This window comes from Eptesicus fuscus, chromosome 7 (genome assembly GCF_027574615.1).
Source record: "Eptesicus fuscus isolate TK198812 chromosome 7, DD_ASM_mEF_20220401, whole genome shotgun sequence".
Taxonomy (NCBI): Eukaryota; Metazoa; Chordata; class Mammalia; order Chiroptera; family Vespertilionidae; genus Eptesicus; species Eptesicus fuscus.
In genome coordinates, this window is record NC_072479.1 from 107,958,286 (window position 1) to 107,981,512 (window position 23,227).

General features: G+C 67.3%; 1 protein-coding gene across 3 annotated transcripts in view; it reads right to left on the reverse strand.

Moving 5' to 3' along the window:
* PLXNB2 (plexin B2) overlaps window positions 1-22,360 on the reverse strand; it is a 29,285-nt gene extending 6,925 nt beyond the window's left edge. For 2 of the 3 annotated variants that reach the window (XM_054719670.1, XM_054719668.1), the window contains exons 1-18: window positions 22,277-22,360; window positions 12,465-12,517; window positions 7,184-8,270; window positions 6,631-6,813; window positions 6,407-6,535; window positions 5,217-5,317; window positions 4,991-5,117; window positions 4,162-4,312; window positions 3,240-3,354; window positions 2,885-2,993; window positions 2,705-2,806; window positions 2,117-2,209; window positions 1,822-1,903; window positions 1,512-1,672; window positions 1,288-1,436; window positions 999-1,107; window positions 695-831; window positions 363-533 (exon numbers count right to left, since the gene is read on the reverse strand). In XM_054719670.1, coding sequence (XP_054575645.1) covers window positions 363-533; window positions 695-831; window positions 999-1,107; window positions 1,288-1,436; window positions 1,512-1,672; window positions 1,822-1,903; window positions 2,117-2,209; window positions 2,705-2,806; window positions 2,885-2,993; window positions 3,240-3,354; window positions 4,162-4,312; window positions 4,991-5,117; window positions 5,217-5,317; window positions 6,407-6,535; window positions 6,631-6,813; window positions 7,184-8,257 — 2,993 coding nt within the window. In that variant the 5' untranslated portion in view covers window positions 8,258-8,270; window positions 12,465-12,517; window positions 22,277-22,360. The remainder of the gene's footprint in view (window positions 1-362; window positions 534-694; window positions 832-998; window positions 1,108-1,287; window positions 1,437-1,511; window positions 1,673-1,821; window positions 1,904-2,116; window positions 2,210-2,704; window positions 2,807-2,884; window positions 2,994-3,239; window positions 3,355-4,161; window positions 4,313-4,990; window positions 5,118-5,216; window positions 5,318-6,406; window positions 6,536-6,630; window positions 6,814-7,183; window positions 8,271-12,464; window positions 12,518-22,276) is intronic. The other variant, XM_054719669.1, reaches the window with a different exon arrangement.
* Window positions 22,361-23,227: the final 867 nt, after the last annotated feature.

Consider the following 23,227-nt stretch of genomic DNA (forward strand, 5'->3'; position numbering starts at 1 on the left):
CCTTGCTGGCCGTGTGGTGGGCGTGGGGAGGGCGGGGCTGAAATCCCTGACCCCAAACTGGTTTTGGGGGCACACGCAGGTCCCCGTGAACCGTGCCTGCCACAGGGTGGGGCGTGCTCAGGGCCTGTGACTGTGAGCCCTGCCATCCTCGAGCGTCTCTGGGCAGGGGACTCTGGGGCTCCCCTGTCAGGCTTTCTAGGAGGAAGTGGGTCTAGGAGGTGCAGTAGGGTTTTTATAGAAGCTTCCCCCTGCCCAGCCCCCCGCATCCGCACCAGGCAGTGGGCATAGGGTACTTGGGAAGTAGCTGGGGGTGGGGGTGGCATGGGAGTCTTGGTGGGCAGTGGGCAGGGCAGAGGCCACACCTGGCAAAGCTCCGCAGGGGCTCGAAGGCCCGCAGCACCGGGTTCTCGCGGTAGGTGAAGGTGATGCCGGAGCTGGGCACTGGGGAGCCCCCGTAGTAGATCTCCAAGGACAGCTGCCCCGGGGCTGCCTGGGGGCCCGTGACACACTGGAGCTGCGCCCCAAACTGCGTCCTGGGGGTGAAGGTTATTCGTGTCAACCCCACCCTGAGACCAACTCCAGCCCTGGGCAAGGGGGCAGGGGTCAGGCTCAGGGCACCGCTCCCTCAGGACACCCACCCTGCCCCAAGGACCAGGGCAGACCAGAGCGCGGGTGGCCCGCAGGTGACACCCACACATTACACGGGACGCCACCGATGGTCACGCGCACGTCTTCCTTGGAGCCCGTGTCCAAGTGGGTGCCGTTGATGGTCAGCGTGGTGCCGCCCGCCTGCGGCCCCTCCCTCGGCTCCACGCTGAGGGGTCGGGGCTCCTAGGACAGAGATGGGCGCTTTCAGGTCGGGGCCGAGTGGCAGCTCTCCCCACCCCTCAATCTTGACTGTTGTTGAAGGGGCACAGCCCCCAACCATCCAGGAGTCAGCAGCAGAGGCCAGACCCGCCCCCGTCCGTCCCTACCTGGTCGGGGGGCCAGGCACTCACCTGGTAGGTGAACTGGACGTGGGGCGGCGAGTGGCCAAGCTTCCCGTTGATGTCCACCTCCACACCCCCCGTGAGGGGCACGTCTGTGGCTTCAATGGCACACACGATCCTGGGGGGGCAGCAGGCAGAGGGGGTCCCTCTCAAGGCCTAGCCCAGACCCTGCCTGACTGGCACGTCTGATGGGGAGTCCGGGGCACCCACACCCCCATGTCCCTCTTCTCCATCTGCCCCGGGCCCCCTGTGGGGACTGACTTGGCCCATGGAGCCCAGACCACCGCTGGCCACTCACCTGGTGGACACCGAGTACCGTTCCGGCTCAAAGGCGCAATTCCGGCCGGCCACGGTGACGCTCTGGACGTCCTCTGCCCTGACCCCCAAGTTTGACCCGAGGATCGTGACGCGAATGCCGCCACCCAGGGGGCCTGTCTCCGGCTGGATCTGAAATCGGCAGAGCCGGCCTCAGGCTGGGGTCCCGCCCCTCCCACGGGGGGCCCTCGCCCGAGGGGGACTCACCTCGGTGATGACGGGCGGCGGGCACTCGGAGGTGGCGTTGCTGCACAGGGCCTCGTACACACACCTGCCCTGCCCGCCGCACCACACGCACTTGTAGGCGGGGTCGGCGGCCAGGCACAGGCTGCAGTCGCTGCGGCCGAAGGAGCAGTTATAGAGGGTCACTGCGGAGGGAGCAGCCAGCTATCAGCAGGGCCCCCCCGCCCCGCCCTGCCTGGCCCACCTCCCCACCCGGCCCCCAGGCCTACCCTGCCCCACCCGGCCCCTTGTCCGACCCCCAGGCCCCGCCCTGCTCCCGCCAGGCCCCGCCCACCTTGGAGCTTGCTGTCAATGTATTTGCCGTAGGACTTGACGTACAGGTGCAAGGGCAGCGTTTCGTTCTCGTCATGGGACAGCTGGAGGGACACGCAGGGACACACTGCACTCTGACCGCTCCCCCCAGCCCTAGAGGGCGATCGCTGTGCCCACAAAGGCCCGTGGGGTCCCCTCTCAGCAGGGGGGCAGCAGTGGAGGGGCCAGGGTCTCAGAGACAAGGGTGAGCATGCCGCCTGGCCCAACAGCCCTGCCTCCTCACCCTGGAGGAACGAGGCCCACCCTGGGAGCTGTACCTTCGGGGTCCGAAAGTAGAAGGTTCCTGGCCCCCGCGTGTTCACCTGCACCTCGAACTTGGGGAGGTCACTGCCCACGTGCAGGGAGGAGACCTGCAGGACACACCGACAGGACCCCTGCACCGCCAGCCCTTCCCGCCTCCCTCCCCGACCCACGGCTCTCAGGCCAGGGCTCTCTGTGGCCACACCTTCTGGGCCAGCTTAGGTACTCCCATCCCAGCTGACCCCTCGGCCTCTCCTGGACCCCTTCCCCATGGTCCAAGCCTGAGCACCTCGCCCTGCTCCCTCACTAAGGGGCAGCCCACTGCCCAGCCCCTCCACAGACTGGCTGGCCTCCTTTTCTCCGTCCAAGTTGTCAGCGTCCCCAGACCTCCCTGCCTCCTTCTGTCCCCAACACTGTTTCCTGAGCAGCTGCCTCCTGTGGGAGCCCTGAGCCAGGGCGGCCTACAGGAGCCCAGGTCCCCCTTCCCGTCAGCAAGGATGGCTCTGAGCAAGGCGCACGGACACGCCAGCTGCCAGGGCCGCTGGGCACAGGGCTCCCTGCCCGGTCAGCCCGCTCGCTCCCCAGGGCAGCCTCACCAGCCCCACCTTCACGGTGTCCAGGTTGTTGCCCTGGAAGGTCACGTCCGTCTCGTAGTTCATGGGGATGACCAGCGGGCTGGGGTCCAGGAACTGGGGGCAGCTGTCCTCCTGCAGAGGAAGGCCAGTCAGGGCCACGTGGCCTGGGACGCGCAGCCACACCCCCCACCAGGGCCCACGGCCCCTCACCATGTGAGCGGGCACAATGCCGTCCTCAGGGTTGGGCGAGGCCTCCCGACACTCGTGGTAGCGCATGTCCCACTGGCAGGTCCAGCGGTTGCTGGCACAGGAGATGCACCTGGGAGAGAGGTTGGCGAGGGTGTGGGCACCGCAAGGGCGGGCGGGGGAGGCTGGATGGACTGGGGGTGGAGCTGGGGGCGGGGCGGGGCAGAGGAGCCGGGCAGGAGATAGGGGCGGGGCTGGAGATAGGGGCGGGGCTAGAGCTGGGGGCGGGGCTAGAGCTGGGGGCGGGGCTGAAGGAGCCGGGCAGGAGATAGGGGCGGGGCTGGAGCTGGGGGGGGGGGGGGGCGGGCTTGACACTCACGGCAGGTTCTTCTCCAGCTTCATGGCTTCGCCGCAGTCGTAGAAGGGGTACTGGTGCGCGGTGAGGAAGACATCGCTGTCTTTGAACTTGAGCTGGATCTCCACGGCCACGTGGTCTGCAGGTGGCAGACGGGACGGTGTCAGGCAGGGGCCGCAGAGCGCAGGGCATTGCTGCCATGGCAGAGGTGGGGACAGGAAAGCCTGGACCTAGGCCTCCCCCCCCCCCCCCCCCCCCCCGAGTTCTGGCACCGCCATAGCTCCCAGCAGGCCATGGAGCAGACAGCCCCGTGGGGAGAGCCCTGGTGTGGGGGGGCCTTGCAGGGACGTCCCCTGATGTGCACTCAGGCTCAGCACGCCCGGCACCTGCCCTCAGATCTCGGCTCAAGTGTCGGCTCCCGGGGCTCCGTGCAGCCAGGTCCCTGTCCCTGAAGGGTTCCTAGGTGTCTGGGGCAGAGCGCCTGCCAGGTCCCTGCACGTCACCGTGTGGTCCCAGCTGCACCAGCAAGCTGCCCTCCGCGGGCCCTGACTGCTCAGGGGACAAAGGCTTGGCACCTTCCCTGGCCCACTTTCACAGCCCGGCCCCTGGGGACAGCCACCCCGCGTGAAGCTGGACGGGGTGGGGGAGGGGGTTCTGCACTGATGCCAGAACCCAGGCCTGGCACCAGCTGGTGCGGAGACGTGACAGAAAGCGCATGGAGGGGCCAGGAGTTCCTCTCGCTCACGGCCACGGAGCACAGCCGGCCTGGCTCTGGGCGCCCAGAACCCCAACGCCCCAGCCTCTGCCCTGCTGCACCCTGGCAGGTGCCACCTGCCCCTCCCTCCACCTCAGCCCACACCCCGGGGGCTCGGTCACAGGAAGGACCCCACTGTGTGGAGTAGGAGGAAGAAGGGCCGGGGCCTGGAGCCTGGAGTTCGGGCCTCACCCTGGCCCGACGGCGTGCTGGGGATGTTGCTCGGGGAGTTGCACACCACGGAGTCGCCCTCCACACGGGCAGGGTGTGCCGGAGAGTCCCCGAAGAGGCACAGCAGCTTGTCCTCGCCCAGGGCCGGGAGGGGGCTGACGGTCAGCTGCACCTGGGGGAGGCCACACAGCTCACATGGACCCCTCTGCCCAGCCTTGGGGGCGTGGGGCCCAGCCTTGGGGGCGTGGGGCCCAGCCTTGGGGGCGGGGAGCCCAGCCTTGGGGGAGTGGGGACCAGCCTTGGGGGCGGGGGGCCCAGCCTTGGGGGAGTGGGTACCAGCCTTGGGGGAGTAGGGACCAGCCTTGGGGGCGGGGGGCCCAGCCTTGGGGGAGTGGGGACCAGCCTTGGGGGTGGGGGGCCCAGCCTTGGGGGAGTAGGGACCAGCCTTGGGGGTGGGGGGCCCAGCCTTGGGGGAGTGGGGACCAGCCTTGGGGGTGGGGGGCCCAGCCTTGGGGGAGTGGGGACCAGCCTTGGGGGAGTGGGGACCAGCCTTGGGGGAGTAGGGACCAGCCTTGGGGGCGGGGGGCCCAGGGCTGGACTCTCAGTGAGGAGACCCCCACCCAGAGCACCTGTCCCGTGATGCACTCCCCTACACGTGCACAGAAGACATGGGAACCCCCACAGAAGACTCATCACCCCCACCACCCTGGGCCGGGTCTTCCTGGATACGCAGGAGCCACCAGACCACAGGGGCCGGGCGGCCCCGCCTCAGACTCAGCACTCAAGGCCCAGGCAGGACCGCGAGGCTGTGAGGCTCTCCGGGCCCACGGCCCACCGGCCGGCCACGCACCTCCCCCTGGGCCCGCCGGCTCATGTTCTGGGGCTGGGCCCCCGTGATGGTCACACAGGACTCCTCCCGGCTCCAGAGCCAGTGTCCGCTCTCCTCGGCCCGTGGGCACTCAGCCGTCCTCGTGCATCTGCAGAGACGGGGCAGCCTCAGCCCTGGCACCTGTCAGCCCAGGTGGGACTGCCGCCCCGCCTCCAGGGTGAGCCAGACCCCCAGGCCCGGGACTCACCGCCCCGTGGCGATGCACCAGCCGCAGTAGGGGTCCCGGGAGCTGAGGCACTGCTTACAGTTGAGGTGGCTCGAGCACTCCTGCACAGGAAGCCGGAACGCCTGGGGGCAGCAGGGCCGTGAGCAGGACCGCGGCCACCGGGACCCCCTCGGACCCGTTTCCTGGGGCCACTAGCTGGGTCCCACCTGTATCTCTGAGCCTTAAACGACTCAGGTGCCACCTGGCTGGCCTGGGTCAGTGGCTGAGCATTGACCTGTGAACCAGGAGGTCATGGTTCGATTCCCAGTCAGGGCACATGCCCGGGTTTCGAGCTCCATCCCCAGTAGAGGGCATGCAAGAGGCAGCCAATCAGTGATTCTCATCTTTGATGTTTCTCTCCCTCTCCCTTCCTCTCTGAAATCAATAAAAATACATTTAGCCCTGGCTGGTTTGGCTCAGTGAATAGAGCGTCGCCTGCGGACTGAAGGTTCTCGGGTTCGATTCTAGTCAAGGGCACATGCCTGGGTTGCAGGCTCGATCCCCAGTAGGAGGCGTGCAGGAGACAGCCAATCAATGATTCTCATCATTGATGTTTCTATCTCTCTCTCCCTCTCCCTTTCTCTCTGAAATCAATAAAAATATATATTTTTTAAAAAAAGCCTCAGATGCCAGCTCAAGGCATGCCCACATGGGCTCCAGGCAGCGGAGAGGTGCTCAGGCGCTGTGGGGCCCTGGCCCTGTGGCTGCACCTGCCCAGGACCCACGGTGCACGGTCCCAGGAAACCATGGTGTCCAGGGTCCGGCCTCCCCAGTGCCAGCCCGGGCCCCTTCACCCCACTCTCTGGAAGAGGCCCTTGGATGCCCAGGCCCAGGGCTCCAGAGGCCGACTCCAGGGGCTCCTACCCCAGGCCCCCGATAAGGCAGGGGCCTGTGCTGTCCCCTCGCTGCCCAAGCTCACAGAGCTGCACAGGGCCCCCCTTCATGCCCGTCCACACCGGGGGAGCCCCCTGAGAGCAGCCCAGCCCTCCCTTCAGGAGGGGTCCGAGACAGGACATGGGGGAGCAGAGCTGCAGACAGGGAGGGTGCTGGACGGGACAGAGACGGCCAGGAGCCCGAGGAGGAGAGGGCTGCCCCTCCCGGTCCTCGGCGGCACCCTCGCGGCCTGGGACAGCGGACCGGCCTCAGGCCCTCCCGGGGCCTCCCAGGCCTACCTTGTCCTGGGTCATGGCGTACAGACTGGCCTGGTTGGCAGACAGCACCAGGTCCCGCTTGATCCTCTTGTTGATCTCCACGAGGACGGAGCCGTACTCCACGGCGCTGCCGTCGGGGGCCAGGTACACCTGTGCGGCAGGCAGGTGCGTGAGGGTGCTGTTCCCTTGGAGACGGCCCTCCAGCCCCGCCCCTGCCCCCGCCCCGCCCCTGCCCCAGGCTTCACCTTGAGGACCTGGCCATCGGAGGTGCCCAGGAAGGCAATGGTGTGGCCGTTCTCGGTGGCTACGGTCACGGCGGTCAGGTTCAGGCCTCCACGCTGCAGCACGGCCGTGGCGACGAGCCCCTTGCGGCTGCCCAGGGGGTAGGGCAGGTGCTCCGAGCCGCACACGAAGCTCTCGCCGGCACCCTGCGGACCACGGCGTCAACGGTGGGTCCAGACACCCGCGACCCGCCGAGGAGGCCTCTCCCCACGGGGCCCCTCCCGGCACTCTGTCGCCCCACACACGTCCCGACAACGAGGACGGTGCGGGCAGGGACCCCGCCTGCGTGCTCACGGCTGGACGTGCACGGCCTGGCCCTGAAGGTGCCACCACACCTGTGTGGGCACACCTGCCACCGGGCTACAGAGACACCGCACACGCGTGCACGCTCACGGGGCCCTCGCAAGCAGGTGAGGACTTGGGACACGCCGGCCAGCACATGGCAGCAGCGCACGGGCCCACGTGGAGGCGTGGGGTTCGAGCCCGTGAGGGGCCCTGCGGAGGCCGCGCACGTACCAGGCCCGGGCCGCCGCACTGGATCTCGCCATGGAAGGGCTTGTAGTAGTCGTCCTTGTGGCCCTCCAGCTCGCCCGTGTAGCAGGCATTGCGGATGGCCAGCATCTTGGCGTGGATCTCGTCCAGCGGGAACAGGCAGAGGCCGGCCCGGGGCCCCCCGCCGCCCCGGTCCTCTCTGGTGAAGACAGTGTAGAGCACCTTGCCGGCGCCCGAGGCGGCGGCGGAGGCGGCCAGGCAGGTGTTGAAGGGGGTGGGCGGGTCGGCGGGGTCCAGGCACTGCAGCTCCATCTCCAGGTAGGAGTAGTAGAAGGGGTCCTGCTTGCACATGCGGGCCAGCAGCGTGCGGCTGCGCAGCGGGTGCTTGTCCTGCTGGTTGAAGACGAAGAAGACGTAGAGGCTGTCCTCGAAGGCGGCCACGAACTCCTGCGTGTTGGTGGACAGGTACCCGGCCTTGTAGGTGGCGTGGTCCGTGTAGGCCTCGAAGGCCTCCCGGCCCGCCACGCGGTCCAGCAGCCGGGTGCTCACGATGACGCCGTTGTCATACGGGCCGTTGCCTTTGCCCACGAACAGCATGCGCTGCTCGCCGCCCGGGTCGGTGGCGCTCACCAGCCCCACGGTGGCCACGCTCTCGTCGTTGCTGGCCACGAAGGACCGCTCGCCGCTGCTGTCCTCGTAGAAGAGGCGCGTGGAGATGTTGCTGAGGGCGCGCAGGGCGCAGATGCCCTTGAAGAGGCTGCCGCACTCCACCAGGCGCTTGCCCGGCGGGTCCAGCAGCAGCAGCTGGTTGACGTTGTCGGTGAGCACGGCCTCGTGGCACTGGCTGATCTCGATGGGCGGCGTGCACTTCTTGTTGTCCAGGGCCGGGCCCGTGACCACCTTCTGCTCCAGCTGCAGGTCGGCGCTCAGCTGGTAGAGCGCGTTCACCGCCCCCACGTACACCATGCCCGACGCCTCATCCACCACCAGGTGGTTCAGCTCCGTCTTGCTTTGGAAGAAGTCCAGCTTCCGGGGCCGCAGGCCCGAGGCCGTGCCCAGCAGGCCCAGGAGGGTCAGGGCCCAGAGCTGCAGAGCCATTGCCCCCGGGCCCCTGGGAGAAGAAAGGAGGGTCAGGGCGGCCCCAGAGGGTAGCCCGGAAGTCACGGTTCAATTCCCACTTGGGGCCCATGCCCGGGTTGCGGGCTTGAGCCCCAGTAGGGGGCGTGTAGGAGGGCCCCCTCTCCCCCCGGGAGGATCTGTCCACCCGTAGGAGGTCCCCCTGCAAAGGTCACCCAGACCGCCTCCGGGCTGGACCCTCACCAAGTGACCAGGACGCAGCCCGGGGAGGGGCACGGCTGCCCATGTGCCCAAGTGCCCAGCCCTTCCCCGCCTTCCGTGCGGCAGACACACCCACTCTCATCTCCGAGGAAATCCCTGCCCAGCCAGTGCAAGCTGTGTGCCCGGCAGTCTAACCTATGACGGGGCCTGGCCACCTCAGCGGCACGGGGCGGGCCTGGCTGTGGCCGCCCCAGGACTGCACCCTGGCCTCCGCCTCCTCTGCAGGCCCACCTCTGAGGCCACGGAGCACCTCCTCCGGAAGCCTCCGGCACCCACGTGCAGGCCCAGCCCACGCCCTGTGACCCAGGAGGTCCAGGTGGTCGGAGGGGCACTGTCCCCAGAGCATAAGCCCTCTCAGAGGGCCAGGCTGACCAACAGCCCGACATGCAAACAGGTGGACCAGCCCTGCCAACGCCAGTGGTTGAGCGTCGACCTATGAACCATGAGGTCAGGGTTCGATTCCTGGGTTATGGGCTTGATCTCCAGGAGGAGGCATGCAGGAGGCAGCCGACTGATGATGTTTCTCTCTCATCAATGTTTCTCTCTCCCTCTAAAAAAAAAAAAAAAATCAATAAAAACTTTTTTTTTTTAAATCCTCAACCAAGGATATGTTTTGATTGATTGATTTTGAGAGAAAGAGGAAGGGGGGCAGGGAGAGAGAAGGCGACATCGACAGGGGATCAAACCCACAACCCAGGTATGTGCTCTGACCAGGAATGGAACCCACAACCCTTTAGTGCACAGGACAGACACGAGCCACGGCTACAAACATCAAAAACTTAAAGAAGAGCCCTGACCGGTGTGGCTCAGTGGACAGAGCGTCGGCCTGCGGACTGAAGGGTCCCAGGTTCGATTCCGATCAAGGGCATGTACCTTGGTTGCGGGTATATCCCCAGTAGGGGGCGTGCAGGAGGCAGCTGATCGATGTTTCTCTCTCATCGATGTTTCTAACTCTATCCCTCTCCCTTCCTCTCTGTAAAAATTCAATAAAATATATCTTTAAAAAACAAACAACAAAAACTTAGAGAAGAAAGACCCACAGGTGGGCCACACCTCACGGCACACGGCGCCGCCGAGGGGGAGCTGGGCTCAGGACGCTTCTGTGCCCAGAGCCGCCAGCGCAGCCTGGCCTGCCTCCGTGACCCCCCGCCGGCCCGGCCCCCCGCCCCTTGAACCAGCAGAGGGTCCACTGGGCGCTGCCCGAATCTGAGATGGGAGACCCCAGAGTCCGAGGGGGGGCACCCTCCAGGGCTGGGGCGGGCCGCGTCCGCGTGCAGGGGTCTATCTGAGCACACGGACTGCATGTATGCAGGTCCACACATGTGCCCACGTGTGTCCACGGTACGAGGGAGGAACTGCTGAGGCTGGGCTCAAGGCCCCAATCAGAGGGCGGTCAAGGCCCCACAAGTGGTCCTTGGAGAGCACACACGGTTCTCTCCCCCCAGCGCAGGTGGGGCCGTCGGCCTCAGGCCTCTGCCACCGTGGGGTGGCCCGTGCCCCCTCAACCTCGGGACCACCCTCTGTCCTGGTCAGAACCCCCACACCAGCTCCCACTGCCACCCAAAGACTACCCTTCCTGCTGCCGGCACGGGCCCCGTCCTGGGCTGGCTGCCATCTTCCCCGACGGCACCTGTGCCGGACGTGACACCTTCGCAGCCCTGCCCACAACCTGTGCTCAGGGAGTGCCTCCTGCCAAGTGCCTGAGTGGGCCCGGCCCCGCCTCCCAGGCTCCCGCCCGGCCCGCCCGCCCCCCCCGGAGTAGCTGGCACAGCCTGGCAGCCACCTCAGACACCCATCGCCTCCCCGGATGCTCTTCCCGGAGCAGTAACTGCTTTTCTAGGCCCCTGTCGCCCGTGCGCTGGCCCACGCCGCCTGCTCCCGAGAAGCAGGCAGGACCAGGGAGAGGGCTCTCGGGGGCACGGGCTCTGGCAAAGCTGTGCTCACTGGGCTGGGCTGGCTCTTTCCCGTGGACCCCGTGGGGCTCACGTCCCTCCAGCTTCCTTCTTTGCTTGGGCCGCGAGGAAGCCCCCTCCGCCGGGCAGCTCCTGCCTCTGCCCAGAACCCCGCCCCCCCCCACCCACACCCACACACACACACACACACACACACACACACACTGTGCCCCGAGAGCCCAGTTCCCCCCAGCCCGGGGAAGAGGAGAGGTGCCCAGGCTAGGGTGTCCCGGAGGGAGAGGACCCAGCAGGGACCTGGGGGCTGGAGGCTGGGCAGGGAGAGGTGCGGGGCCAGCGGAGGCCGTGAGAGGAGGAGCGGGAGAGGGGAGGGGCTTTGGTCAGAGGGAGGAAGACTCCACAAGCCCCCATGGACCGCGTGTAGCAGGACGGCCGGCCCTGGGGGGAGGGGTCCCCACCACTCACACTGCTCTCTAGGCTCGGCTGCCTGACCAGAGGGGCGGACGACAGCTGGGGAGACCCCAGACGTGGGTGTACCACCAGGAGTGGCCCTAAGTCCCGGGGCAGCAGCCAGGAGTCACTCCTGTGGGCCCTCCCAGGAAGGAAAGGACCTGGATGGGAGGACACCGCTCCGTCCCTCATCCCCGCCCCCCGCGTCCGAAGTCCACTCTGCACCGAGGGCTGACCCGGCCCCTTGGCCTCAAGACTCGCTGGCCCTCCCTGCCCGGCCCGGCCCCACTCACCCGAGAGAGAGCCGAGAGCCAAGAGCAAGAGAGAGCCCCAGCCGCTGCTGCGTCTAAACTGCCTGCTTGGCTGCTGGCTGAGCCGGGAATGAATGGAATGTTACCCGGTCTGGGAGGGAGCTCAGGCGGTGGAGGGGGGGCGGGGCGGAGCCGGAGCTGTGGGAACCCAGGCACCCCAGCAGTCCCGTGCCCTCGGCCAGTCTGAAGCGCCCGGCCGGGCTGGGGGAATGCCCCCCCTTCTGAAACAGCTCTCAGCTCTGACCCCGACCCCTCCCTCAGCCCTGCCAGCTCACACCTCTGTGGTCAGGGAGCATGAAGAGAGTGCTGTGGGCTTCCTGTGGTTAACGTCCACCTGAGTGCGTCCCCCAGGACTCCCGCAGGGTCAGGGCCCAGCCTGTCTTCACCGCCCCCCTCCGCCCCCGGGCGTGGGCTGGCCAACCTGTGCTCAGGGAGCACCTCCTGTGGTCAAGGACCTGGCTCAGCCGCCAAGCACTGCCCAGCCCCCCTGGAGCGCAGGCCAGGGCCAACCCCGGGCTCCCTGCCCCAGGACCCGTCTGGGTTTCGGGCAGGAGGGCAGTACGAGGCCCCAGGACCCGTCTGGGTTTCGGGCAGGAGGGCAGAGTGAGGCTCGAACACCCCGTGCTGAGCCCAGGCCGAGCCCAGGCCAGTCAGGCTGGCAGGAGGGACGGGGGTCACCCTCCAGGCAGCAGCTCCCGCACGTCCTGAACAAACAGAGCCTCAGGTGACCCGCCCGGCCAGGCCCCGGGCAGAGGGGGGCCCACCTGACCAGAGCCCGCGCCGGGCTGAAGGCAGGCCAGCACAGGAAGTGCCAGGCACGGCCAGCAGACTTCCTGCCTCGGGAGTTCCTGGAATGGGCGCTTCCTGTTTTGAAGGTGGCCCAGACCCCCGCTCACCCTGCCTACCGGGAAGCGGGCGGCGGGAAGCGGGCGGCGGGGATTTCCTCGGGGGCATCGGCCGGCTTTCCTGGCCGGAGTCCGGAGGTGCGCTTCCAAGAAGTCACACCCGCTCCAGCCTTTGCCGCCGGCCCTTCCCACAAGCACACACGCGGGCTCCAATGCACAAACCCTGCCAGTCTCCCTGCAACCCCCCCCAACCCCCCCTTCCTCCCCCCCCCCCCACACACACACCAAGCAAAACCTGACTCAGGGAACCGGGACCTGGCAGTGGTCTCCACGGGCAGACACGTGAGCAGACACGTACACACAGGTCCCGGCAGGACCAGGGCCTCACGCAGCCAGCGAGCGGCACCTCTGGCCTCCCTGCATGGAGGTGCCCCCTGCCTGCCCCACTCACCCAGGCTCCAGCGGTCCCGCTCAGGCTCTGCTCCCGGCCGGCATCCAGGCTCGCTAGGAAGCAAAGGAGAGACAGTGGTCTCACCACAGGCCCGGCCTGTGTCCACCTGTCTCCTCTGCTCCACGTCTGGGGGTGGGGAGCAGTCCGGGGGACCCCACCTGTGGCCTCTGCCATTCTGAGCAGGAGACCCCAGACCTCCTTCACCCCCTCCATGCCCCTAGCCCAGCACCCCGTTGGGGGGCACACACATGGTCCTTCCAGAATACAAGCCCGATGCTCTCCTCTTTCCTCTGCTCAAAAAAAAGGGGGGAAAAAAAGGGAAGGAACCGAGTTTTCTCATTACAAGTCTACTGGTGGCTCAGTTGGCTGGAGCATCCTCCCGACACCAGAAGGTTGCAGTATCGGTTCCCGGTGGGGTGTGCATGGGAGGCAACCAATGTTTCTCTCTCCCTTAAAAAAACAAAACAAACAAAAACCAATCGGAAACATCCTCGGGTGGATAAAATAGGGCTAAAGTAACAGGTTTAAATAACAAAATAAAAATCGCTTTTAAAAAACGTGCATGCCCATGACCCCTGCAATTCTGCTTACTAGCTGTGTGACCTTGGGCAAATGACTTAACTTCTCTGGGCCTCCTTTCCCCGCCTGTGAAACGGAGACCGTCGCCCTGAGCCCCTCTAGGGGTTTGTTCGGACCAAAGAGTTCATTCACCAAAAGCCTCAGGAGAGCTTGTTACTCTGTAGCGCTCGGCAAGGCTGGCTATTGTATCCGCTCCTGGTAAACCCCGTCCAAGGCAACTTCCCGGATGGTTATTACAGCGAGAAGCTGGCACCCACAAGACCCAGGCAGGGGGGTGGTCCGTGCGACCCCGGGGAGCCCAGGTGGCTGAGGCTCGGGATTCTGGGATCTCCACAGGCGTCTCTGTGGGCACACAAGGGTTTCATTGCCGAGCTGGCCGAGAGGCCTTCCTCCAAATTGGAAATGGGGGCAGGGCGGAGGGCGGGACAGCGAAGTAACTGCATTTGTGAAACATTTTACAATGTATTCCTTCAGCCCCGGCCCGGTGGCTCAGTCTGTTGCAGCGCTGTCCCTTGCACCAAAAAGGTTGTGGGTTCGATTCCCGGTTGCGGCCCACACAGGAGGCAACCAACCAATGTTTATCTCACATCAACGTTTCTCTCTCTCCCTTCCTCTCTCTAACAATCAATAAAAATATTTTCTTGGGTGAGAAGTTAAAAAAAAAAAAGGAAGAATATATTCATGCATTACTTGACCAAAGAAAGGTGCATAGCCCTAACCGGTGTGTGTGGCTCAGTGGATAGAGTGTTGACCTGTGGACGGAAGGGTCCCAGGTTCGACTCTGGTCAAGGGCATGTACCTTGGTTGCGGGTACATCCCCAGGAGGGGGCGTGCAGGAGGCAGCTGATCGATGTTTCTCTCTCATCGATGTTTCTAACTCTCTCTCCCTCTCCCTTCCTCTCTGTAAAAAATCAATAAAATATATATATTTTTAAAAAGGTGCATAATAATGATCACCCCCCCCATTCCCTCCAGCTCCCCTCAGCCTCAGGGACCCCCCCTCCTCAATCCCTCTCGGCCAATCCCAACCCCCCACATCCAGGCTCGGCCACTGAGCCCTGCATGGTGCCCCCACAACTCCTCCACCGGGGTCAGCCCACCCCACTCCCCTTACCCCCACCCCTGCTCCGCCGGCCCTTTGCAGCACACTCCCCGACAGGGTCACCCTCCACCCACACTCGGAGCAGGACCCAGGCCTGGACCCGTGGAGTCCAAGGGGCACCAGAGGGAACAAGGAGGGCAGGAGGCGGGCACAGGGCAGCAGCACTTCCCTTCGGCGTCCGCAGCCCTCCGGGGGTTGGGCACTGAGGTGCGGGGACCGTCAGGGGTTCTTGCCACTATTTTCGAGCAAACACAGTCGGAGCAGGTTCTTAAAATCAAAACAACAGAGCCCTCGCCAGTGTGGCTCAGTGGATAGAGCGTCAGCCTGCGGACCGAAGGGTCCCGGGTTCGATTCTGGTCACGGGCACGTACCTCGGTGGCAGGCTCCTCCCGGGCCCGGCCCTGGTCAGGATGCCTGCAGGAGGCAGCCCATCGATGTGTCTCTCTCACATCGATTTTCTGTCTTTCCCTCTCTCTTCCACCCTCTCTAAAATATCAACGGAAAAATAGTCTCAGGTGAGGATGAACCAAAAAAATCAAAACGACGGAAAGCAGCCATGAAGGAGGGTCCAGCAGACACACCCAGAGACCACGATGGGGACAGACAGCCCCAGCCTCTGTGTGTGTGTGTGTGTGGGGGGGGTCCCAGCGCGGTGGAGGGCACCTGGGTCCTGCAGGTGGGTGACAGAGGGGCACCCCCAGGCGAGTGGCTGCAGGCACCCCCCCCCCCCAGCCCACAGAGAAGGCGGGGCCGCCCCTCCCCCGCCCCCGCTCACCCGGCAGCTGGCGGCCTGGGGACCCGGACGCAAATGCAAATCTGCAATTAGCCGGCGCGCACAGCAAATCAGAGCCGACAAAACAGGCAGCGCCCGCACCTCGGGCCTGGGCTGTTTTCCAAACCAGCGCGAAGGAGGGGTGCGAGGGGGGTGGGGTCAAAGTTCACCGCCGGGGGCCGGCCCCCCGCCCCCCGCGTCCCTGAGGCCCGGGCAGAGCGCTCCAGCGCCGGCGCCACCAGACTCCCCCGGGAGCCACCCGGAGCCGCGGTGGCTCTTGGGGCGCCGCTCCCGCCCCCCGTCCCTCGCCCCCGGCCGCACACTCGGTGGGGAGCACGTGGGCGCCCCGCGATCCCCACCCGCGACCCCGACGCGCCAGGCCTCGAGGCAGAAGGACGGGGCGGCCACGTGGGCGCAGGGCCCGACCCCCAGCGCTCACCTGGGTCGCCCCCAGGAGCCACCCAGCGCTCACCTGCCGCGGCCGCCCGGCCCCGGGCCAGACCCAGGCTCGGCCCCTCCGCGCCCGGCCAACCCCGCACTTTGGCCCCGGCAGCCGCCCGCCAGACCCACGACCGGAGGCCGGAGGCCGGGGCTGCGCGCCCTGACTCACCGGGAAGGCCAAGGTCTCCCCACAGCACCTGGGAGCCGGGCGGGGCGGGGCGGGGCGGGGCACCGGCGCGGAGGCAGGGCCTTGCGTCAGCGCCACCGGAGCCTCCCACAGGACCCTCCCAGGTGTAGGGTGTCACACCCCTCCCGCCACCGGGGCTTCTGGGCCGCCGCCAGCCTGGACCCTGGGCCGGCTGTGCAACCCCGCAGGGATGGGGAGGGCTCTCCGTCCTCCCCTGCAGTCTGGGCTTGGGATCCCCGCATGAAAAGTCACCCCAGGTGGGCGGCAGTGGGGAGGTCACAGGCCCAAGACCCACAGCCAAGGGGAACGCCCCCGCCAGGCAGCCCCGCACCCCTCCAGCCTCCAGGCCCATGTACCTTCCAGGATGGAGGGTATCCGGGCCCTTCTGGCCCCAGTGAGGCCTGAGGTCAGGTCACCAGGAGGTCAGGGCACCAGGATGTCTGGCCACCAGGATTACTGCATCGACTCCTGAGACCTTCCCTCCCGGACAACTGCAGCCTCTGCTTGTGGGGGGCGACCCAGGATGCGACCCCAAGCACATTCCCGGTGTCCGGGTTGCAGGCTCCATCCCCAGTAGGGGGCGTGCAGGAGGCAGCAGACCCGCGATTCTCTCTCGTCATTGATGTTTCTCTCTCTCCCTCTCCCTTCCTCTCTGACATCAATAAAAACATACGTTAAAAAAAGAACACAGGAAAGGAAGGTCTGGACATTCTCCTGAGCTAACCTCCCCAGGGGCCGGCGTCGTCAGATGGCGAGGGACAGGAAGAGGGGAGAGCGGTTAGAAGGGACCAGACTTGGGCTGGGGCCAGCTGGGGCAGGGGCGGACACTGCAGGGCGTCCACGGCACAGAAGAGGCCTCCGGCCACGGATGGGGAAGAAGCCGTCCAGACAGCTGGCCAACCACAGACGGGGCTCCTGCGTGCCGAGCCGAGCGCTTACCCCACACCCAGCTGGGAGCGGCGGGGCGATCCTCTGGATATTGGGGCTCAGTGACAAGCACAGACCACCGGTTCTGCCTCCCTGCCCGCCGGCACCCCCCCCCCACCTCTAAGTGCCCACGTTTATCTCCCCTGCAGGCTCACCCCCCACAGCTGGCTGGACCTCGTCGGCCAGGGCCGCCTCGGACTCTGGGTGGCTGCAGCGGGCCCAGGACCAGCCCCCCCACCCCCAGAACCCCCTGTGTGTGCAGGTGCAGGAGGTGGGGTGGGCGTGAGGGGCTGATGGGGGAGGGTGAAAGCAAGTGAGGAGCCAGCAAGGCCTATAATCTCCCCATCAGCCTGTCAGCGCCTCGGCGGTCACCCCGGCCCCGCCTCCTCCGTCAGAGCCGAACCCCACAATTAGCCTGGGGCACCGTGCCAAATGGCCGTGCCAGCCCCCACGCACATCCACGTGACCACACATGTGCAGGTACACACGTCTGTGATGGCGATGGGGGCCCTGTCCCCCCAGAGTATCCCCAGGGCAGGGAGCCCAAGGAGGCACCCCCGACCCAGGCACTTGGGCTTGAGAGGCTGTGGGTGGGAGGGGTCTGTCCAGTCCCAGCGCTGGGTGAGCCCAGAAGGCCCGAGGGGCCGAGAGGCCTGGAGCTGGCCTGGAGGGAGGGCCCGTCTCCTGGAGCGGCGGGGGCATTGGGAAAACCCCAGGGGACAGTGCAAGTCTCTGGTCCAGGGAGGCTGGGGACCTGGTGAGGGGCACAGAGCTGGGGGCGCTGGACAGGGTCCGAGGCCGGGCTGGTGGGACAGTGGGCAGCGACCACAGGGCAGACACTCGGGGCTTTGGGAGGGCAGAGCCCGCGATCCCAGGGAGCAAATGCCCAGCTCGGGGCGAGGCAGGCCCTGGTGGGTCACTGGGGAAGGGGCAGATTGCATGGGAGGAGGTGGGCTCCTGGCCGGCCTGCCCAGCTCCCCGGGGTCAGGCCCTCCCCCTTCCCAGTCGGTGGTCACTCAGTGGAGCAAGAGGCTGCCACACAGGATGGGGCAGAGGCCGCCTCCAGGGAGCACGGCTGGGCCTGGGGACGCACACCGCCCTGGGCCTTCCCTCCCCCATCCTGACATCCTTTCCTGGGGCCTGAGGTACCGGAGGGTCACCCCCTAAGTCAGGCCACGTGCCAAAACCAGGCTGGGGAGGCCAAGCCCCTCAGGGCCCCTGGCCAGGCTGGGGAGCCCCCCTCCACAGCCCGCCCCACCCCTGCCCTCACCCCTGCCAACTCGGTGGCTGCACTGAAAATAGGTTCTCCCGCTCGCTGGGCAGAGGAGGGGTGGCCCCTGCTGAGCCCCCTCCCCTTCCCTGCAGAGGGCACCTCGGCAGTGACCTGGGCCCTGGTGCTCCTGCGAAGCAGGCCCCCAATTCTGAAAACACCCCGGGGTGGGGGTCGGGGGCTAGAATCCACGAAGGCCCAGCACCCCACCTCTAATTGGTCCTCAAACCCACCTCTCCACAGCTGGGCCTCCACATCGCCCAGGTCACCCCATGCTGCCGTCCCACACCCTCTGCACCACGCATGCCACAGGCCCCCTTGCACCCCAAGACAGAGCCACCCGCCCTGGCCTCTGCCCAGCACCCCCTCCCCAGCACTCAAAGACCTAGGTGAGGACAGCACCAGCCCCAGGTGGGCACCAAGCCAGCCCTCTCTCCCCACTGCCACCCATGCCGCCCGGCGCACTCCTGCTGTGGCCTCTAGAACAGCCCCGGCCTGAACAGCCAAGCAGGGTGCCTAGAGGGAAGCCAACAGCGCCCCCCAGCAAGACCCCCAGTCCCACCCACGGCCACGCCTGCACAGGTGGCGAGCGCTGGGGAGGGCTCTGCCTGGGCCTCCGCTGGGCCAGCGGCGGAACCGCTTCCAAGCGGGAGCAGACGCCCGCCTGGCTCGGTGTTGCCTCAGGTGTCTCCTGGGAGGCCGACACCAAACCCTTTCCTCGTCCCCACTCTTCCTGAGGAGGGGGCCCGGCGGGGCCCAGAGACCGATCACCCCCTGCCTCTCAGCCCAGCGCCCACACGGGAACTGGGTGGGGGCAGGGCACCCCAGGAATCTGATCTCCACGCCCAGAAGTGCAATGCCCAGGTCAGGGCCCAGACTGCACCCAAAAGGCCCCATTCCTCTTCCCCTTCCCCACACAAGGCCCATCTGGCACCCAGATGGGAAACTGCCAGATTTCAGAAGTCACACCATCTCCGAGGTCAAGGCGAGGCTGTGGGCACTGAGCTGGGTCTGCCTCCAGATCCCAACCCAGCGCCCCCGATCCCAGCTCTGCCAACAGGATGCCAGGCACTGAGGTGGGCGGAGGCCTTATGTGGGGCAGCAGTGGGGGCGCGGGAAGGTGGCTGAGAAGGCAACACGGGGCGGGGAACAGAAACCCCAGCTCCAGGTCCAGCCCAGCCTGGGTTCCTCCCATGAAGGTGGGGGTGCACCTGGGCAGGGCCGCCTGGCAGGTGAATAGCTAGCAGAGCGGAGTGGTGCAGACAGAGTCCAGAGGGAGTTCCGGTAGCCCTGGGGGGGCCCTGGGGCAGAACCACGGAGCCCGTCAGAGGCAGAGGCGGCTGAGGTGTGGAGGCCCGGAGGGCAGCTGCACCTGTAGGGGAGCCTAGGACGGGGCTGGGCTCCTGCCTCATCCCCCACCCCCACCCCCACCCCCCAGGGCAGACAAAAAGCAGAGCCGGCAGGGGATGTGAAACCACCGAGGGGAAGAACTGGAGAGAAAAGGGAAGCAGAGGTGCCACGCCCCCTGAATCACCCACTGGTCCCACCTTCCCCAGCCTGGGATTAGAGACCACAGACAATTACCTGGAGGCCCCACCCCAAACACAAACAGCCGTGAGCCTCGGGGAGAGGGACTCTGCCCAGCCTCTACCTGCCACCAGTGACTCAGCCAGCCTGGCCAGAACCTGCCTCTGCCTCAGAGGGAGTTGAGGCTGGGGGACCGCTTTCCATGGGCCAGGCCTGGGGCGGCCCCCCTCGCCCCTCATCTGCCCCCAGCTTTCCTGGCACGAGTCCAAGGCAGCTCCTCAACCTCGTTCCCTGCCCAGGAGACCAGGGGGCTGTTGCTGCAGCGAGGACGACTGAGGCAGGCCCTGGCCAGCTGCTCAGTGGTTAGAGCTCAGCGGTGGACAGAGGGGTCATGGATTTGGTTCCGGTCAAGGGCACGTACCTTGGTTGCAGGGTCCCTAGCCCCCATTCAGGAGGCAACCAATCGATGTGTCTCTCTCATGTTGATGTTTCTCTGTCTCCCCTCCTCCTTCCATTCTACTGTCTAGAAATCACTGGAAAAAATGTCCTCAGGTGAGGATTAAAAGAAAAAAGAACTGAGGCGGGACTTCCTGCTCTCGGGAAGACAGTCTTGGTGGCAGAGAGTGGCCAGGGCACCCCCTGCCTGTCATACCCCCCCCCCGAGGGGGGAACAGACACCTCGATGCCCAGATCGGCTCGGGTCCCTGGGACGGCTCCTGGGGGCCGGGGCCAGTGCCATATGGGCCCTCCCCAGGCTGCCAGCCCACCCAGTGCCTTCCAATCCCATCTCTTCTGCTCCACTCGGCTGGGCTGGGGCCAGGCCCCTGGCTGCCTGCGCTCTCCCAGCTGCTGGCTCTGCCTCTTCCATGAGGTCTCTGCAGGAGCTGCTGGGAGCCTGGCTCTGGGCACACACGGCAAGAACCCAGGGGGCCCACCTGGCAGCGACCCAGCAGTGACCTCGGGCCCTCACCTCGGGGCCCTCACCTGTGGGACAGGCTGACAGGGGACATGATGGGGGCGAGAGCTGTTCTATGGGGGGCGTGGAGGGAGGCTGTGTGTGTCAGCTCTCCTTGGGGGTCGGTCAGTGAGGGGGCAGGTGGGTGGCCTCGGCTTCAGCCTCTGGGAGACCCCCGTGCCCCACCCTAGGCAGCCTCAGTCACACCCACACCTGCGCCCTGTCAACTCCGGGAAGCACAGGGTGTGAGCAGCCCAGCCCAGGCCGTGCGCGTGGTCCCAGGGCCTCGGGGAGGAAGGGTCCGGCGCTGGGCCCCTTGGATGGGGCTCGGGGCTCCTCCTGCCCCTTGGCCTCCCCAAGGCGGGCTCGGCGAGCCTGCTGGGGCCACCCTTGGGCGTTCTCCAACTGAGGGTGACGCATCCCCTCCCACCCCGCCCCCCCATGACCGGTCGGAGCAGCCTCGGAGCTGCCTGGGGGAGGGGGAGCTGCCCGGACTAGCCCGTCTCTCCTCCCTCGACCCACAGCCCCGGAAGTGGATCCCTCTCCCAGGCTGCGGCCTCCCCCTTGGGTGGCTGGACACGGCTGGATAATCCAAAATAATTCCCTCTTGGCAGGCGGCCGGCGGGGGAGGGGGACTGGAATTCCAAACCCTGTTTTTCTCGGCAACTTCCCTCGCCTCCTGGGTGAGGAGCCCCGGCCAGGCCTCAGGCTTCCTGCCACCCTCCCGCCGGCCGGGGCCCCAGGAGGTGCCGGGGGAGGAGGTGGGAGGCGCAGAGCCCACCTGCTTGTGCTCAATCTTCTCTGGGGATTCCTGAGAGCTGTCACAGCACAAAAATACCCCGAGGGCGCCTGGGCCGCTGACACCACCCTCCTGGGACCCTGGGGCAGAAGAGGCCCGGCCCCTGGCCCTCGGGCCACCCTCAGGCCTTGCGATGGCTCTGCCCTCCATCTGGGGTGGCATCTGGGTATGGGGTGGGCTGAGAACCCCCACCTCCGGGCTTCCTCGCTCTTGCTCTCCCACTCTCCTCCCCTGGGACGCAGAGGCCGAAGTTAGAGATGAAAGGGGAGCTCCCTAGAGAGCCCCCCCCCCTCCTGGAACATTCCACCAGCTTGGAGGCCCAGCCTCACCCCCAGAGCTGACCCCCACCCCAGGCCACGGTGGGCGCAGACAGAGCCTTCTTTCCCTTCCACGCTGCTGGGAAGAGGAGCCCCAAGACATGGAGGGAGCTCTGGGGCTCTTGAGCTCAGGGGCCCCTCCGATTAGCCACGCAGCCTGCGCCCTGGGGGGCTCCCCACGGGAGGAGGCGACAGAGGTGCAGGGCCAGAGGGGGGCGCCGGACCCAAGCTGAGCATCCGCCACCCGGCCCGGTTCTGAGACTTCCTGGGCCCAGGGTGTTCGCCCCGGCACCACACCAACAGCCTCAACAGGAACGGTCCAGGCAGCCCCCCCCGACACCCCCGCCCCCCGGAGCAGCAGCGCAGGCCGCCAGGGCTTCCAGACCCAACTCGGAACCTGCACCCCTTCCAGCCTGGCCCGGCCCGGCCCGGCCCAAGTCCTCTTCACGGGAGCCCCGGGGCCGGGGGGGGGGGCGCCGAGCTTGCACCCAGAAGCCGGGCTTGCACCCTGAAACCAAGGCTGGGCGCCTGGGGGCGGGCGCTCGGGCACAGCAGGGCCGACCTCTGCCCTGGGCACGGGTCTCCGCGGCGAAGAGACGGGGCCTGGGTGGGAGGGAGGCTCGGAACCAGAACCGGCGCGAGGGGCTCCAGAGAGACGCGGGCGGCAGGAGGGGGCGCTGCGCCCCGCCGGGGACCCCAGGCTGAGCAAGACCCGGGCCCGGACGCCACAGCCTCGACCGCCGCCTAGAGACCGGGTCGGGGCGGGCCCGGCCCAGCCCGATGGGCACCCGGTCGGCGCCAAGGCCCGGCCACCCTCCGCGGAGCGGCCGCTGCCCGGGGTCCCCGCGCCCGGAGCACGCCAGGCCGGGGCTCAGCAACTCGGCGAAGCCCCCGCCCAGCGCGGCCGCCCCGCGGGCCCTGCACCCCGTTTCGTACCTGCTCGTCCGCCGCCAAGACTCGATGGCGCCCGGGCCGCGTTCGGCGCTGCGCTCCGGCCCGCGCGGCTGCCATGGAGACGGGCCTTTGTGTGGCCGAGGAGGGGCCGGAGCGCGGGAGCAGCGGCCCCGCCCCCGACGGGGAGGAGGGAGAGGCGGGGAGGGAGGGAAGGCGGGGAGGGGGAGGGGGAGAGGGGAGGGAGGGGCGGGCCGGTTGCCCCCTGCGCCCCCGCGCGTCCCGACCCCAGTGTGCGTCAGGGCGCCGGGCGGGTTCGGCCCGGTTCTGGCCCAGGTTCGGGTCAGGCAGCGAGCGCCCTGGGTCACAGGGGAGCCCAGGCCTCGCGATAGGGGAGGGCGCTGGGCTGAGCGAGGCCCCAGGTGCCCCCGCGGTTCTCCCCGAGCCCCCCACCCTCGGTCGGGGAACAGGCCGGCCAGACCTCTGCCTTTCCCGGGGCGGAGGCTGCAGGGCCTGAACCCGCTCCTAGGGACCTCAGCACCCCACTTCCTAGGGGGAAAGGCGCCTGGGAGTCTCCTCGAGAACCTACCTGTGGCCCCAGCCGCCCGCCCCAAGCCCACACTGGGCCCTGGGGCCTCGCACCGGACCCCCAGGGGGCCCTGCAGTGCGGAGGCAGCGGAGCATCCCCGCCCCCCCCCCCCCCCCCCCCGCCAGCTCTGCAGGGAGCGCCGCCCCTGGCCCCGCGCCTCCTCGGCTTGAGAAGAGGTGGGGACCCGTGTGCCCCTGAAGCAGGACAGGCATGGGGCCCAGGGATGGTTAGCACCGTTCCCCAAGCCCTAACCCGCACCCTCACACTGGGGTGCCCTCTCCCCTCTTTGGGGACCTGCCCTCCACCCCGACTTGTCCCCTCCTGCAGACAGTCTGCGTCCTCTGCTGCCTGTCCCCTCAGGCACCTCCTCTCTGGGTGCTCCCCACCCTTGGACCTGCCCCCCCCCC